The sequence below is a fragment of the Haemorhous mexicanus genome, chromosome 1 (genome assembly GCF_027477595.1).
Source record: "Haemorhous mexicanus isolate bHaeMex1 chromosome 1, bHaeMex1.pri, whole genome shotgun sequence".
Taxonomy (NCBI): Eukaryota; Metazoa; Chordata; class Aves; order Passeriformes; family Fringillidae; genus Haemorhous; species Haemorhous mexicanus.
The window spans coordinates 48,572,455-48,590,063 of record NC_082341.1 but is presented as its reverse complement, the minus strand read 5'-3'; the positions used below and the strand labels follow the sequence as shown (position 1 = coordinate 48,590,063).

At 40.1% G+C, this 17,609-nt stretch overlaps 1 protein-coding gene across 22 annotated transcripts in view; it reads left to right on the top strand.

Moving 5' to 3' along the window:
• Window positions 1–17,609, top strand: part of ARPP21 (cAMP regulated phosphoprotein 21) — a 197,305-nt gene that overhangs the window by 146,415 nt on the left and 33,281 nt on the right. For all 22 annotated transcript variants that reach the window (XM_059849107.1, XM_059849099.1, XM_059849126.1 and 19 more), the window contains 4 exons: window positions 1,974–2,143; window positions 3,656–3,760; window positions 6,157–6,420; window positions 14,038–14,164. In XM_059849107.1, coding sequence (XP_059705090.1) covers window positions 1,974–2,143; window positions 3,656–3,760; window positions 6,157–6,420; window positions 14,038–14,164 — 666 coding nt within the window. The remainder of the gene's footprint in view (window positions 1–1,973; window positions 2,144–3,655; window positions 3,761–6,156; window positions 6,421–14,037; window positions 14,165–17,609) is intronic.

Below are 17,609 nucleotides of genomic sequence, written 5' to 3'. Positions count from 1 at the left end.
TCATACCATTCTTTAGCTCTTTCTTCTCTTCTTGCAGAGGGGCTACTTCCAGTTTTTTTCTCTTTTTTGATCATAACACTGTGTCCTTTAAAGATCTTTCCTTCCTTTCACACTACATAGTCACTGTCTGTGCAAGCCTCTAATGGCATCCAGAGATGCAGTCAATTTCTTCCTGCTCTGAGTATAACTCTGCTCCTTACCAGATGTTGGGAATACACACTTTCTTTTCCATATCTGCAGTTTCCTTTATTTTCTCTTCTTTGCTTTATCCTTCTCCTTCCCCAGATAGTCAAGCTTCTGACTTGCTTTGGCAAAGAACCATTTATGTGGCTGTGCTCTCCATTTCACTTATTTCATCAGCCTGCTTTACCCTTTAAAGGATTCTTCTTGACACATTCTTCCTTAACCCCTCTGACAGTTTAAGAGCATTTGCTTTTCATTGGTACTCCTTGAAATGACATCGCAATCTTCACCCTTCTATCAGGGCCACAGGTCATAACTTATAGATGTCTTCCCTGTTACCTTCTGATCTCTCCTTTTCATTTCTGAATTCAAGATTTCTTCTTGAGAAGTCTTCTCTTTTTTTTATCTCTAAAAGTGTTGCTGGGACTTTAGACTTTCTGCCATCTTTCATTAAGCCACAGGAAATGCTCTTTATTAGCTTTCTTTGAGAATCTGACACAGGCTTTGGGACCATGTTATCCTGCTCACTCGGTCTTCTAAAGTACTTCTGGGGCTTGAGATTCCCAAAGCTTGGGAGTCTGTGCCATAATCACCCAGGGGGTTCACAGCAAGAATCAGGAAATAATTTGACAGAACTGCCCCATGCTTCTTTTCCATTCACTCGTGACCTTTCTCAGCATAAATGTGGTGTTGAGTTCATCCAGAAACTTGATGCTTTAGAGAGACAGAAGGCAAGGTTCTTTGGCCAGTGCTCTTAATGCATTTCTGACCATGATTCAATTGAAGGAGAAACTAGAATGCTGAGGAGTAGATAGAGCAGATAGAGATGCTTTGTAGGGTACAAATCAAAAGTTCATTACTGTTACTCTAAGTTACTGAACTCCTCCAGATTTCTCTTTTTATGTTAGGTATTCATACTTTAGTTACCTACTTCAAAGGTTATAACATCATTGCTAAAATTACTTTTTTTCCTCTTGGAAGTATTCATAATTCCTTTGATTTACAGATTTATGATGGAAGTAAAAAGAGAACTGAGGTCGTGGAAAACATTTTTCCTACTGAGAAATACCATTTCTTTTTTATTTTCAAGACAATGACTTGGGTAAAATTTTTATTTTAAACAAACGTTGTTTTTCCAAGATTATTTACCCCAGCTTAATTATCCAAAGCAAAATGAGTTCAATAGCTTAGTAGAACTCTGAAAAGAATTTGTCTTGTATATAAGAGATTCTTAAATACATCTTAAGTGTTGATTCCTTGAAAACTGGAGTGCTAGCTCCTCTAAAGCATAAGGCACAGTTCTGTGTTGTTAGAATGTGTAAGCAAATTAGTAACAAGAGTGAGTTTGGGTTTTTTTTCCCTTTTCCTACAAACCGTATTGTTTCAGAAGTAGTTGTGTACATTTGACTGCTGTTGTGTTAGAGGAAAATGTAAGGGAACATTCTCTACCTTCAGTATTTGCTCCAAAGTTCAATTTTAATGTTAATTGATTCATCATTGAATGATTTCAAGTAACCATAGCATCTGAATAATCTTACAGCCATGGTAACTTTCCACCCATTCCTTGGAAAATCATGCTGCTGAAACAAATATCTGCTGTCTTGCCTGAAAAAAAAAAAAAAAAAGCTGTCTGATACTGTAATTACTGTAGTGAGATATTGTGAGTGATGAACCCTTTACTCTTGTAGCAGGTCAGCTGAAGAGTGATCAGTTAAAGCAAAATTGTTTGCTTTCACACAGAAAACAGTATCTTCTTAAGTGTCCTGCAAGAGCTGGGCATTTTGTTTCAGGTCAACCATTTGTAAATCCTGATGGGACACCGGCAATATACAATCCTCCCAGTGGCCAGCAGACAATGAGGAGCCAGGTGGTGGGACAGTCTCAGCAGCAGCCTTCACCCCAGCAGCCTCAGCAGGTTCAACAGCCACAGCAGCAAATGGCAAGTCACCTTGTCACACAGGTAGGTGTGGTGTCACTAGAAAAAAGAAGGAGCTCTTGGGGATATGAAGAATGACCTAGAGGAAAGAAAGGGGGAATGCAGCTACACCAAATGTCAGGATGTTCTTTTCAAGATGGATAAAGCAGATGGAGAGGGAAGATTACATCTTCAATTTTATCTAAAGGATGATTTCATTTTCAAAAATACTGTTAAGCTTGTTGTTGCACGTCTACATAAAATTAGTTTGGAAAATTCACCCATTAGTTGAAGCTGAACCATTCATTCTCAAACCAGTGCAGTCTGTAATTCTCTCCAAAGAGCCAGGGACATTTGTCTTTTGATACCAGTGGGTTCAGTCAAAGAATAAGGTACAAGAGCTCTACAAACCCTTTCATGTCCAGTTGTAAAGGGCCCAAGCTATGGATGCTCTCCAAGCACTTTTGCCCCAGTTTGGTGGTTTTCTGCCTACACCAATATTCTGGCCATGATCCTGCTCTGAGCTAGAAGTTCTGGAGCTGCAGCAGGAAGAGCAATTTTGTTTGAGCACAGTGCAGTGTTGGCTCTCTGATCCCTGTGCTGTCTGTGGCACATGGCCAGATGTGGCTGAGCATGGGCAGCAGGGTTTGGGTCTGGCTCAAACTTCATTTTGTGGATTCCATGGCTGTTCTCTCAGGGCGGAGCAGGCAGAGGGAGCTACTCAAGCAAGAATCCTATATCCTGCTTAGTCACAGAGCAGCCAAGATCTGCTTTGGTTCTCGTGTAGCTTTATAATTTGGTACAGCTTCAGCCCAGCTTACGCAGAAATACAGTGTTTGAATTCAGTGAAGTTGCTTTTATTTTACTAGGTTTGGACTTTTATGCTTATGGCTCTTACTTCTTGATCTGGTCTTCATAGTTTTAGAAGACAGAGATAGTACCAAACCTGTAAGAAGTTATATGAGAGGTTTAAATGAAAGGAATACTAAAGCTATTCCAAGGTAATAGTGCTGTGGAAAATTGTTTTTTTCACTTAGATAAACATCTGCTCCAAGCTGATGGCCTGTTTGTTGTTAATTCACTGTCTGTTCTTTGTCATTTTTTGAACTCTTGTGTTCTCCCAAAGCAGCTTTACAATCATTATTCCTTTGCCTATGACACACTTGGAGTTAAATCAGTCACTAACAGCGAAATTCAAATATACACTTAGGCTATGCTGCTTTCCATTTTTATCTCTGTAAATTGAATGTGGAATCATAATTTGGCTTTGCCTCATATTACAAGTAAGAGGGTATAGCTGTGGCTATATTTAATCTAACAGCCATGAAATCCACGAAAAGAGGCAGAAATATCAGTAGTAAATACTTGTTTGGTATAAGGCTAAAATGAAGACTAAAATCACGGTAATTGACCTCTTCTACTCAGGCAGGTGATGAGTCACCTGTATTTTCAGAGCTGTGTTTGAGATCTTTGTTCTCAATAACAAAGGGGGTGATGATGGTGCTTGTTATCTTTTTCTGGTGGAATTTATTGTATTTCCCTTTGCTTGTTTTGCAGCCTGTTCAGACAATGCAGCCATCTTCTCAGTCAGTCCAATATCCAGCAGTTTCTTATCCTCCCCAGCATCTCCTGCCAGTCTCTCCAACACAGCAGTTTTCTATGGTACTAAAGATTTCTTACTTCTTTTTTTCTTTGAAGTTGGAGGTATGAATATGTGTGTCCAAGAGCCTCTGGGGAGCACTGCAACAGGTGTCCTACATGATAACCCTGTCTAAATACCTGTTCACCTTTATGCTTTACTACTGACAGGCATTTTGTATGAGCATTCCCACTGATTCTGGTTACCTAACCTGAAGGGTGATGTTTTAGCAGGGCTCTCTCCCTGCTTAGCAGACCCTCCAGAAAAATGCTTTGTTCAGCCTGCTGGTAGGAGCTTATGTCTCCTCACTTAATGCCAAGTGACCTTAATTTGCTAACTTGAATAAGTGACCTTAAATTGCTTACTTGAATATTTGAGATTAGGGTTATTCCTCTTTTGTGTCCACAAAGACAGGAGAAGAGACCTCAAGAAATCATTATTTTTATTTTATATTCTTTTATCCATATACAAAATGCACTGCCTGGATTTATTCGTAGGTGATATCACAAGATTTGGGAAGGAGAGTAGCACTGAACTAGCTGCAGGAGGTGTGGTGTGCTGTACATCATGACAATGCACCAATGGACATGTATAATGAAAATAAATGGAGTGTTCTTCTGGAGTCTGAATCTGGCTTGGTGCTTACAGGGCAAGATTATACTGTTCTGAAATGAAGCTGACATTTTAAAGAGGCACCATGAGACTTTTTCAGTTGTTTTTCACTCTTGGTCTAGTAATCTTGTTTAAGATTGGTTTTTTTTTTCCCCAATGTCACATAGTTATAGTAAGATATGCAAACAAAGCTGAATGGGTCCTTGCAGATAAAATAATGTTATTAATGACTAGTAATACCATTTAAAGGAAAAGAAATATTCCATGCTGAACAAAAGTTGCATATCTTAATGCTGATTCTCTTGAAGAGTCTGTTGCAGGAATATCAGGTTCCCCTAATGACAGTCACAAGAAAGCTAATATTTTTATTGGTTAATTTAATAGTGAAACTTCATCTGAATTACTATCTTCAATGCACATGAAATTATACAAACACTCTATAGATCATATGTGTTTGAAGGTGTTTTTCCTTTTTGTGAAAATCTAGAGGCATTCCTGGCTCAGTGAAGTTTCTTGCAGAATCTGTTTGCAGTCATTGCATCATACTGATAATGAATATCCTAGCTTTTTAAAGGAGCAGCTTCACAGAGACAACTCATGTGTCTGAATATGAATGTAGGATGACAGAAAAGTTAGAAGCATTACTTCCATAAACCACCTGATGATCTGCCAGTAGTGTTTAAAACATTGATCCATGACATCTGCTCTCAGTTGTGAGTGTGAGTCTCTCTATGGGAGGGTGAGTCCCAGAAGCGCTTTCCACAAGCAGTCTTTTTGTTTTGTTTTGTTTTGTTTTGTTTTAACACATTTTGACACTTCCAGACATTAAATGCTTGTGCAGGATGGTTTTGGAGAATAAATACCACAGGGGTGCTAACAATATTAAGAGGTTTCTTTTAAAAAAAGAGCCTTTTTTGGGTGCTTATTTCCTATCTGTAATTGGCATATTAGCACACAATGGAATTTAAGTTGAGTATTTGAAGGGTCTTATGATACGAGCACAAAAGAAGATGCCTAGAACCACACCTGCATTTGTAAATCTTTGACCTTCACAGAATGAACTTGAGAGCATTGAACAGTATTAATCTTTTTGCAAGAATGAACAGATACAGTTCAGAATGCATGTATTATTACTAGCATGTAATGAAGCTTAGGTCCATTGACTTTCTATAGTACGTTTATCCTACCACAGATTTATTTTTTTTCTTTCCCCCTTTAATCAAATATAGAACTTGTTTCTCTTCAGCACGGAATAAAAGCCTTGAAATAGCAACATTAGGCTTAGCTTTTTTTAAAATTTTCTCTGTGTTTACCACCTTGGATTTTCAAAGCAGTCCGAAAAAGGAAAGATCCGCTGCTGAATCCTACTGAATTCCTCTTGGGATCAGTTTGAAACACAGGTGAAATAACCAGCATATGTTTGGCTGACAAATTCTGTATTTGAGGATAGAGGTATCCATAATGTTATTTCCATGCCCTTTAAATTTAAAATGTCTTCTTTCAAACACTGTAAAGTTCACTTGTCATTTTGGAATTAAAGATGAAGGTGGCAGGGGGAAAGAGCCAAAATAATTGGCTTTTTTGCCAAATGATTCCGTTCACCTTGAAGTCTGGAAGTCTTTGTCAAAGCATTTACGGTGATTTTCATTTTAATTGCCTCCATTTTTGTTGAGATCCTTTGCAAAGTTTGGCATGGATCAGAGCTGAGTGATTCCTTTCTCCCCTCAGTCTCTGAGCCTATTTTGTTTTGCAAACTCATGTGCCTGCTGCATCTGTATCCTCCTCTCCTCTGTCTTTTGCCCCGCAGCGCGATGACATGACAGCGCAGTTTAACCAGATGAGCTTGAGTCGTCAGTCATCAGGAGACAACTCTGAGTCGCCTTCTGGCCCTGTGTACCCCTCGCCCATGCTGCAGCAGCCTGCCCAGCAGACAGGTTACATCATGGCCTCCCCGAGCCAGCAGCTTCCCCCAGGAGGCTTCACGGGCTCCGGAGCACCGGTGTCCCAGCAGGTGCTGCAGCCGCCACCGCCACCCCAGGGCTTTGTGCAACAGCCACCACCACCTGCTCAGGTAGGCAAAACCCCTGCTGCCCCTTGGGCACTGTCCCCTTCACAGCATCAGGGAGGGAACAGAAATTCCAGATTATTTCTTATTTTTCCCCTGCTAAACGTTTAGCAGATCTTTAGGCAGCAGGGTACTTGCAGAGCTTCTGTTTTTTCTTGTGTTTCATCCTTTCCTTCCCTCTCTTAAAAAATGTTTTCTGAGCATATGTTCATACTCCATGACACATCTGCACATGAATATGAAGGAGGAGGGTGAGTAAATGCCCACACTCCTTTTTTCCTGTGCATGTACCAAAAGAGCAAAATGCACATCAGCCCATGTAGTCGTTAATCATATTTAATTGACTTGAACATGTGAGGTGTCACAGATCAGTAATTTTAACTGTCTTCCTGAAGACTGATTTTGTTTTACTGTCACTACCAAACATCTCTGCTTGTCTCCTGGGTACCTTTACAGAATATTGAAAGTGATTACTGTCAAGAAGTAAAATGCACAGATGACTTTCTGGCCAATATTCAAGGCATACACATTAAAAAGACAAATTTCTTTATCCAATTATAAATATCTTCATTTAAGTTTTACTTTAAATGGTATTAATAGCATTTCTCTTGTTTTCATTTTATCCTTTGGACGAAAAAAAGTAAAAATAGAATAAAAAACTTCACCCTTTCTTTTGTAAACTTTAATGGAAGTGGTTGTTTGGTTGGGCAGTTTTTGCTTACTGCTTCTCACTGAAAATTTCCACTTGTGCTTTTCAATGGAATATGGTATTGACATAGGAATGAATAATTTTTACTGTTACAGTGTTTTGAATGGGCTAAGGATCTAGTTAATTAGATCACTAATTAACAGTAAAAGAAATCTGAAGACTACTGGATGCTGACATCCCACAGAAGACTGTGCAATCCATAATTTCTGTTATTGAAAAATGTGCTGCTATTTTTACTGAAAGAAGGCTTGGCAAGAAAAAAGTTTGAAGGAGCTGAAGTTCAATATAATGTGTTTTCTTTTATAAAAAATTGAAAATACTGCTAGAAAATTTTTGTTAGGAAATTATTTCACAGTTTCTCAAATGTAGCAGGTTTGGTGTTTTTTTAAAATCTGGGAGAAAAAAATTACCTAAAGAGCAAAATTCCCTGATGAATCCATCTAGATTGTGTGTCCTAAGTATAGGCTGTCCAGGCTTTAGTCCTCATGTACAACCCCCAGGTGCTCTCAGTGTTTTCCAGCATCATTTAATCCAGCCTCAGGACACTTCCAGTGAACCAGGTAGCTGTGAGCACCTCCGTGTTACAGGCTGCCACCACAGCAGGCACTGATGTTTCCCAGTTCTGCCAGCTAGGGTTTGCTGTGGGAGTTGAGTGGGCTGCAGGATGGTGCTCCCTGTCCTGACAGGGACCCCACACCAGCTCCTCACCCCCTTGGTTGAGGCCAGATGTTCGGCTCACCCTGGGGTCTCTCCTAGACCTGCCTTGGCTGACCTTGCATAAGCTGCTTTGGGTGGATTTGCCCCCTGCTCATGCCCCTGGCTGAGCCTTGCAGTGGGAGCATTGTATTTCACCCCTGCATGAACAACGGAGCAGAGGGTTTTCACCCAGCACAGTGCAGTGTTACTTGGTGAAGCTCTTTTCCAAATGAATCCTTGTAATGGTGCTACTTAGAGGCAGAATAACTTTTCCACAGACCAAGTGATGAGGAGGTGCCTTTTCATGTACAGGCTGCTGTAGGACCAGAACAGCACTGGTGTGTCTAATGGTCACTGTGTCTCTGTCCGTTCTCCAACTGCTTTCCTCCTATAGTTTAAAACAGTGAAAAGTTGTTGACAGCAGAAAAATATCCTTTGGCTTTGCAACGGCTGCAGTTATTTCACTGTGGAATGGTTTGTCCTCAGGGGGAAGTGTAGACAGGTGAGAAATTCAGCTCTGTCAGTTTCCTCTAGTTCTGCAGATAACATCCATCTCCAGCTTGTTGCTGTTCTAAAAAATCCTTGTCAGATACCTGTGGAGGAGGGCATGGGAGGGTTTAGTGTCTGCTGCCCATGACCCTATCCCTTGAAAGCATAGTGGCCTGGTTCTGCCAGAAGGGAAAGAGGGCAACCACTCTCTGCATCTGCATGCACAGACAGGAGCTTCTGATTCACATTTCATGTTTTTATACATTCACTTCAGTCCTAGAAAGTAGTTTGGATACTACATTAAGCACATGTACAGCAAATCGGGATCCCTCTTAGAAAAAAAAAAAGAGTGAATCCCTGGGAAACAGTAGTTTTTCTGCCCTGGGGGCTTAGCTTTCTGTACGCAGGCAGGTAGATCCCAAATCCGTGTCCTGCCCGTGGCACAGCTTCTCTGTGGCAGTGGCTATTGTCAGTCTGAGTCAGCTTTGTTACTCTTTAGGGCTTAGGTGCAATAGTAAGGCTGCTCTCAGACACCATAGCAGGTGGTCTGAGGCAGGCTCTGAGAAAAAAAGAAAGCAATAAAGATGGTAATGGAAGCAAAACATTATGTGATGCATTAATCAATGCAATGCAATCAATGTAAAAGCACTTTTATATCTTAAATGTTGCTATTGAATTGATACCAGTAGAAAAGTGGCATGACTTTAATGGCTAATTAGTTCCTGTAAATGCACTGCTGATAAGGTTGGCTGTGATACCCTGTATGCTGTTGGAAAATGGAAGTGAAAACTTGGGTGGAGATCCTGTGAGTGTGATAATTTCCTTTGGGAGCTGAAAGTAGGAGAAAGAAATGCTTCAAGCCTACACACCCGATAGTACTGCATTTAAATTACTAGTTCTTCTATTAAGTTCAGTTAAATATGGCTCTACAGCTGCTCTCCAAGATTCTTTCTCCCAGTCTGTATTAAAGCAGAAGCAGACTGAGTTTGAAATGATATGCCTAAGAAATGGTGAAAGAAACCTTTGGGTTTCTTTTTGTTTCTTCTTTCATCACGGGTATCCCCCAGCTTGACAACAAGGTAATCATTTAATAAACTGAAAATAAGGATTTCTGTTTGTTCAGCCAATTAGGAAAAAAAAGCCAACAACAAACCAACGACAACAAAAAACCAACCCAAATCCTAAATGTTACCCAGGGTTTTCTGAAAGGGATTTTTAGCAGCAAATGCCAGTTTGCTTTCTATCTTGGATATTGAACATATAAATATTTGCTTTCTTTATTTTCAGTTTTCTTCCCTTCCTGATAGTTTTTCTGTAGCACTTATGGACCAAACACTTTAACAAGGGTCCACATTCTGCTTTGTAGTACTTTTTCAATGGCACCTGTCTTTGCCTCTGCAAATGAAGAAGTGGAAAAAATATGAATATTATGTCAATGAGAAGGCATATCTTCCCTGAAATGTTATTTTCACTTCTGACTCATTCTGGAAGGTATACTGGCAGAATGATATCCAAAAGTGACATGGCGTGAATTCTTGAAGAGGCCTGGAGATGTAATTAACATGTTGAGGGATTTTCATTTAAATTAGTTTTGTGTCATCATTAATTATGTGTCATCTTTAATCATCTGACTCTTTGCAGAAGCCCTGTCCTTGAGCGTCTGTAATGACCCTAAGACAAAATCTTTATTAATAGCATATCTCCTCTAGAAAACTTGTTATGAAGAAGGTTGGGGAGTCACTGCAAATGAGCAGGGCTTTCCTTGATGATCTTTGAAAATTATAATGGAGGACATTTTCCAAGGCATTATTTTTTGTTACCTGCTACTGTAATTATTATGGAGGGGGCAGGGAAGAAGAGAAAAGACCTTAAAGAATGACTGATTCCTGTCAGTTAGATATTGAGAAGAAATGGCACTTTCATGTGTCTGTGCATCACTGGGGTTTTTCTTTGTCTTCTTCACCCCCATTTCTGTGACTGTATCAGTGGCATTAGCAGTGGTGTCAGCAGCTGGACAGAGGTGCTAGTCCAAACCTGTCTAGAAATCAGCAGTGTTAAGAGAAGGTAGAGTACCAGTCCAATGGCTGAATCAAGCTGTAAGCCAGTCGAGAGGCAGTTTATGAAAGTAAAATCATCCTGAAGTATGTGTGGACTCCTGACCCTGCCACGGGGAAATAAACAAAGTACCAGTGAATTTCATGGATGCTGCTGGAGAACAGCCAGGGAGACACCCAGCCTCATAGTGGCTCCAGGCTGTATGTGGACAGAACAAAGCAGAAAACCAATGCTGCACTGAGTCTCTGCGCATCATCTAGGGACAAAGCACATTAGAAAGAGGAGAAAGTAATGCCTCACTCTGCCATTTCATCAGTGTCTCTGAAGTGACACGCCCAGTCCTGTTACAATTTAAGTTAAAGTGTTGTATAGGAGAGAAAAATTAGAATGCAGTGGAATGGTCAGCCTACAAACAAGGTAATTTTAAAAAATCATACTAAAAAATTATTGTCAAGGATTAAGATCAAAAAACTATGCTTTTAGACTAAAGAAGGTAGCATTTATTTAGATTATAGTCTTAGAAGTGCATTTTTTGTTAAATTTATTTTAGTTTTAGGGTAACCATACAGCTTCATTGGCATGCTGTTAGTGCCATGGAAACCTTCTGGTTCTGTAAATAAAATGTTTTACAAGCAAAAGATTGAAGGTTGGCTTGTGCATTTCACATGGGAATGCAACTCAAGTATAATTTGGCATGTTGGCTGGCTGCTACAGAAATGTAATGCTTTTGTTGAAGAGCACATAAGTAAGCATTTTAGTAACACTGATGTGATGAGAAGGTAAAAAATTCAAGAGGATCAGAGCAGATGATGTAAGTGATACTTGTTATCTTTGATCCCTCTAATTCCACTGTTCACCAAAGTAGAATCAGAAAAGAAAAATAACATTTCAACTACTGACACACAGACGTACTCAAGATAAATGAGAATGGATCCTTCCAAGCCCCTGAAGCATAAAAGACCTATTTTAGATCATGTCTGTATTTTACACCAAGCTCTTCTTTTAATGTGTGAGCTTTTAAACAACAAACAAACCTGACCTCTCCCACCAAACAAAAAATGAGCTAACAAAACCAAAAACAACAACAAAACACACACACGCACAAAACCAAAAGAACAAATTCCATCAAAAGCCAAACCTCGTTTTCATGTCATGTGTGCATGACTACTAATTCTTCAATTAATTTTTATAAGTGAAATAATTTTTTTTTTACCCTTCTACTACTAACATTTTTTTCATGCTAATAGATTGCACTCTCATAAACTTTTAAGTGGGTTACATAACAAATGTACTCCAATTAATTGAGAAAATTAGAGCAAGGGAGGTAACCCTTTAACTAATGCTGAGGTTTTATGTGTGTATAAAAATAAAGGAGTGTATGCTTCAGTGTATATATTTTTTTGCTCAGCTCAACTCTAAACCTGACTTCAAAACTTAGATTCTTCAGGTTATGTTTTAAAGTTAATACCTACAGAATCATTTCCAAAGAGATAATTCTAATTGTTGCCAAATGCTCATGTAGTTTTAAATATCTAGGGGCTTGTCTGCACTGGAAAATGAGGAAGGTGAGGGTAGATAAAATAAATCCTTTAAGTGAGATTAAGCTGCTGGCAGGATAAGTGAGAGTATTTCCACAGGGGTTTAATGTTCTTTGGTTTGTAGAATATGTTAATAGAAAATAAAGAATATTTGAAAGAATGTCTGTTCTGTTCCCCTGCTCCAAGACTGGATCAAATATTTGTAGTGACTTGACTTAGAATGGGTCTCCTTATTTCTTTCAAGCCTCCTGTAGCATAGTGTTGCTGAGAGCAGTCAGGTGTCCACAAGATGAGTTTATCACACTAAACTTTCCTGATCCACAGCTTATAGTGCTTAAAGAATGATTTTCCACCTTAAATGTGGTGGCCCACTTTCCTATTCCTTCGGCTTTTCTTTGCAGAGAAACAAATTCATAATGGTGGTGTCCATTCTACACAGGCATTTTGTTTTTGTTATATTAGTCACTAACAAAACAAATGGCAGGAGGGCAGGCACTAGCCATTAGGTGTCACATGGTATTGTTTGAAGGGAGGATAGTTTACAACATTTTCTAGTCAAAACCTTGTTTTTCTCATACTTGTTTGGCTCAGGGTGATATAAGCAGAGAGAGGGTGGGAAAAAAATCAATTGTTTGAAAAGAAAATTAATAGACCTTGAAGAATGGATGGGTGTTCAGCCTCTTGACTGACAGATGCTGTTGACTGTTAGTTGGTCTGCAGGGTTAACTTCACTGACACCATCCAGTCCAGCTTTGTTAATCCTAATCCTTCTCCCACCACAGTTACCCATTTAGTAGGCTTCTACTTGCCCAAGTAGCAGTCCATAGCCTATTCTTGTCTAGTATTTTGTGTCTATGCTGGTTTTTTTCCTTATCTGTGACTGGAAATTTTCCAAGGAGAATTTCTGATATCTTTTATGATGTCCTAGCAGTAGTTTACTCTTTACTCTTCTAACTTTATGGATGATCTAATTGAATGATCTGTATCAGGAATATTTCTTCCATGCAGATAAAAGTGGCAAAAATAGTTCTTGTTTTTGCATGAAAAAAAAAAAGCATTTGTTCTGACTCTGTGCATATGACTATGCACAAAGTGAGAAAAAATTGTATGATTTATTAAGAAGTGCTCACTGCTGTGGCAGAAGTTGAGAGAGAAGCAATGTTCTCCCAAACCTCCCTCTGCAGTCTGTTCATACCATACATTGCCAAACTCTATCAGATGCCTACAGTATCCCTGACAGCTGAAAATGAAATTTTGAGTGCTTTGAACTTGTGAATGGTCAGTTGAAAGCTGTTTAACTCAAATGTCTCAGTAACAGTGGTGTGACATGTATAGGAAAAATCTTTTGCTGCAGTCACCCTCAAACTTTCACATTCACCTGTGTGATAAGGAAATGTAGTACACATTTCTCTGTAATGACAGTAATAATAGAAGGAAAAAGAAACCCATCTAGCAGAACTTGATAACTTAATGCCTATCCTCAGTTCCTGAAAGAAAACAGCTGTGATTATTTTTTGGACTGTAATTGTTTTCACAACAAGAGCAAGAAAGGCTTTAGAGGGAGATGTTAATGTAAGGAGGGATGTACATGTTAAACAGAAGCATCAATCTAATAATTTCCTTTCAAATGTTAAAGGGTGCCACACTCCATCTTGCTCTCCACCTTGTTTCTATGTGTTTGTACTCCAGGCCATTCCTTACTTTGATTGGACCATTTTCTCCAGAGTTCCTTTAATGGTTCAATATGCTGTCTGTAAGTGTTATGTTGATACAGAAGGTGTTGTTTGCATCTATTTTTTTTGCAGCTTTTGATATATTTCTATGATAAAATGTTACTGTGATATTTTTTCTTTGGTATAAACATGTAGCTTTTTATGAATCCTATTTTTTTTCCTCTTTCAATTAAAATTCTTTCTTTTTCCTATTTCTTAAATTATCTGAAAAAAAATGTTGGCTCTGATAGTCCTTTTCCTAGCACAGCAGCAATTCTTGAAGAGACAGGAGGGCAACCTCTTCTCTTGATTGCCATTACCACTAATATGCTTGAGTTGAACTTCTGTTCCCCCCCGCCATCCCTGTTTTGTTTTATTTTATTAATCTTTGATCTCTAGAGTTTACTGTTCTCTTTCTTTGCAGATGCCAGTGTATTATTACCCATCTGGTCAGTACCCTACCTCAACAACTCAGCAGTACAGACCCATTGCCTCAGTTCAGTACAACACACAGCGGAGTCAACAGATCCCCCAGACTGCCCAGCAAGCGGGTATGTACATCTGGTACTCATTTCTTCAGCTGCTCACAGTGCCTTTGCAGGTGAAACCTGTTGGTTGTGCTTTAATTGAACAGCAGAGGAGAAAGCTGTTTGCTGTTCTGTTTGAAAAGACAGTGAAAATTAGAAATTGAGAACCCTTTTGCTTGGACATCCCGATCAGTGAAGAGCAAGGGTTGCATCCTCCATCCCTGCTTATCTGCATGCAGTGCTGCTGTGTCCTCAGTGTCCATGCTCCAAGTTTCTGAGCACAGAGAGAGCTGAGAGAGAGCTGGTGTCAGCAGTCACACCGCACATTCAAGCCACCCATTGTGGTTGCCCTCCGTCATGGGAGCTCCTCAAGTGTTTGTACCACCCTCCGTGGTGGGTAGGTCTGCTGTGAGGCAGAAGGGGCTGTTTGTTCTCCACCACCTTGTGCTGTGCCTGTGCCAGAGGAGCAGCAGGGCTGTGCGTGGTTGGTGCCATGGGAGCGGCTGCCCGCAGCGCCGTGCGGCTGGAAGGGGGGCCGTTACACTGTAAGAGAGTGAGTAGTAGGTCTCACAGTGAACCGGTCTCTTTTCCTGCCATGTCACGCCACTCCGGATGACTCCAGAGTAAGAGGCACAGAGGGGGGGAGCTGGGCTGGTGCATGTTGGGAGAGAGCAGGAATTGTGGTTGTCAAGGAGTCGTCGCATTTCAAGGGAATAAACAATTCTGGTGTTGGAGATTTTTTAAATTTATTTATTTCCTGTCTGTTTCTTTAGTGCACACCTTCTCTTATAGGGTGTCTCAATCAGTAACTCCAGGCTTACGGGGAGTTGGTGGAAGGGTGGGTTTTGTTTTTCCAGATGTGCCAGGTAGAGCAAAGCATTCATCATTCGATCTCAGTTTGGCAGAAACCCTTTAGAATGGCAAAGCAGATTCCCTGCAATAGCTTTGATATGGAAGTCATTTAAGATGCAAGTCAAGAGCCCAGACATGAGATGTGAACAAGACTTACGGGGTCATCCAGCTTGTCAACCTGTCTCCATAATGTGACTGCTGGCACATTTGTTCCACTCTCTCAGGCTCTCAGGTAGACAAAGACACGGCAAACACGGCTATAACTAAGCAATTCATTACTTTTTTTTTTATGCTGTTCTGTGTTCTAATAAAATTGGTGACATTTTGGTCAGTGTCAGTGGTGACTGACTGTGTCTGCTCTCATACCTTCATATTATGCATTCCTGAGAGAGAAGAGGGTGAAGTATTGCACAAAGGTCATCTGTCTCTTCTAGCTTCTCCTGCCTGACAGTCTAGTAACATATTTATTATCTCTATATAGTGGATCCTTGAAAAAAAGTGCAAATCAACTTAGATGACATTATCTAGATCTACTGTGTTGTTATAAAACCAGATTTATTAGTTTAATGTTACATCTATAGCCTAGCGGAGGGTATGGTAAGTGATATGCACAAGACATGGTCTGACGTAGGATTGATGTTCTGGAGAAGATCCAGCTGTGTGAAAATCCTAGTTTTAAAGATATATTGTAGCACAGGAGCTGTTGAGTGTAGACAATGCAGAGATGCAAGTGCTAATTTTGTTTCAGTGTTTACTGCATCATTTTCCTTACATGTTTGGAAAACATGAGTCAAGGAGTTGGTGTAAAATCTCTAGCACATCAGTCTTTCCCTGCAATTGGCTCTTTCAGCTGCCTGCTCAGTTGGAAGCACTATTTTTATCTCTTGTTTAAAAATGAAAACATTATGTCTACAGTTTAGAATTCCTGCTGTGGTGATGATTTTAAGTGTTTAGCTATTCTCAGATCTTGAGACACGTCTGAGAACAATTTTGCACACTAGTTCATCCCTTTGGCCTCTGATACATCCTTTTCCCAAGTCATGGTCCCAGCATGTGGTAAGTGTGACAGGAAGCAGATTGCAGTTCCCTACTGATCTTGTTTTGGAGGTAGTGTAAGAATCGTTGAGCGTCTCTTGGTATGTGGGAAACAAATAGCTGTGTATGACCAGAAAGTAGCAATCTACAGGCAAGTGTTTCAGACTTCCATTTTCCTTCCCACACAGACTTAGCTTCAGATCAGCACATGAGGAGCCAGGGATAACGAGGAGCCAGAACAAGAAGCTATGATGGAAAGTAGTGTTTGTGAAACAGGGTGTAGTACGGGAATAGTGAGGATGGGAATGGTGAACAGATGGGAAGGATGCAGATGGAAAGATGATTTCTGAAATGGTTTCCCCAAAGACCTCACATCACTTGCTGCTGCTTCAGAGAGAGGACAGCTGCAGTGCAGGCAGGCCCACAGGAGCCCAGCTGGGTGCCCGGACCTGCTGGCTGGCTCCTACGACAGCGCAAGCAAGGAGGCAACCCCAGCCTGGCAGCTCAGGAAATATTTTATTGAAATCAAAAGTTTGCCTGCCTGGAGGAGCTTTTGGAAGCTTTCAGAGCAACAATAAGGAGCTCAGATCTTACTTCCCCTACTTTGGGATGCAGAGGTCAAAGTTTCATCTAATGTTAGCAATTTGTTTTCATTTTTGTTAGAAAAGGTCTCTTCAGGATGAAGCGATATTGATGACTTTTACAGCAAAGAGCTAAAGTAAAATGTCTGCGCAGCATCTGTGGTGGCTGGGGGAGCCTGTACTCTCTCGTGGCTCTGGAAGGAGAGCAGTATTGAGTTAAAATGGCTCCAGGGCAGAAGAAAGGATGAGCTCACCTAAAATTAGATTAGAGCTCTGGCAGCAATAAATCATTTGGAGAGGACTGAAAACATTTTGTGTGTTTATTTACCCTTTTTGTTTTTATTTGCCTAAGTGCTGGCTTATGTGAGAACCTAAGTGACCCATTTCTGGCAGAAGCCTAGCAGTGTCCTCCATGAAGATTTTTGTACAAATGCCTGCCATTTGAATTATGTTCATTTCTGTTCAAGCCAAAATGTATAAACAGAAATAGTTTTGTTTCACTCATGCCATTTCTCATTATGCTTTTCCTGCACCACTTTCGTGTTTAGAGCTGCTCAGTGCAAAGTTTTTCAAAGTGTTGCCATTAGGTGGGGCCAGGGTTGAGCTGGTGTCTGTCACACCATGGCATATGTCCAATGTCACGGGTGGATTCTTAAGGTGTGTTGAGGCAGGTATTCTCAAAAACAGTATGCTCATTTTTCAGACCATTTGGGTATGTTGCTGTTTCCATTTCTGCTCCCTGTAACAGGTGATACTGTGGAGTGCCCAGTTTTGGAAGTGCATGGAAGAAAATATTATTCCTTTATTTGCATCTAGCAGAACTCTGTAAATTGCATGTCTGGCATCATCAGTATTTCATTCTTCAGTAATTATCTCTGTTTTGATAGACTGATCCTAGTTACTGTCTGAGTAGAAAAATAGGGATATATTGATGATAAATCAGTAATTATTTCTATTTTGTCATGACAGAAGAAGTCAGCAATATTTTATTTTATATCTGT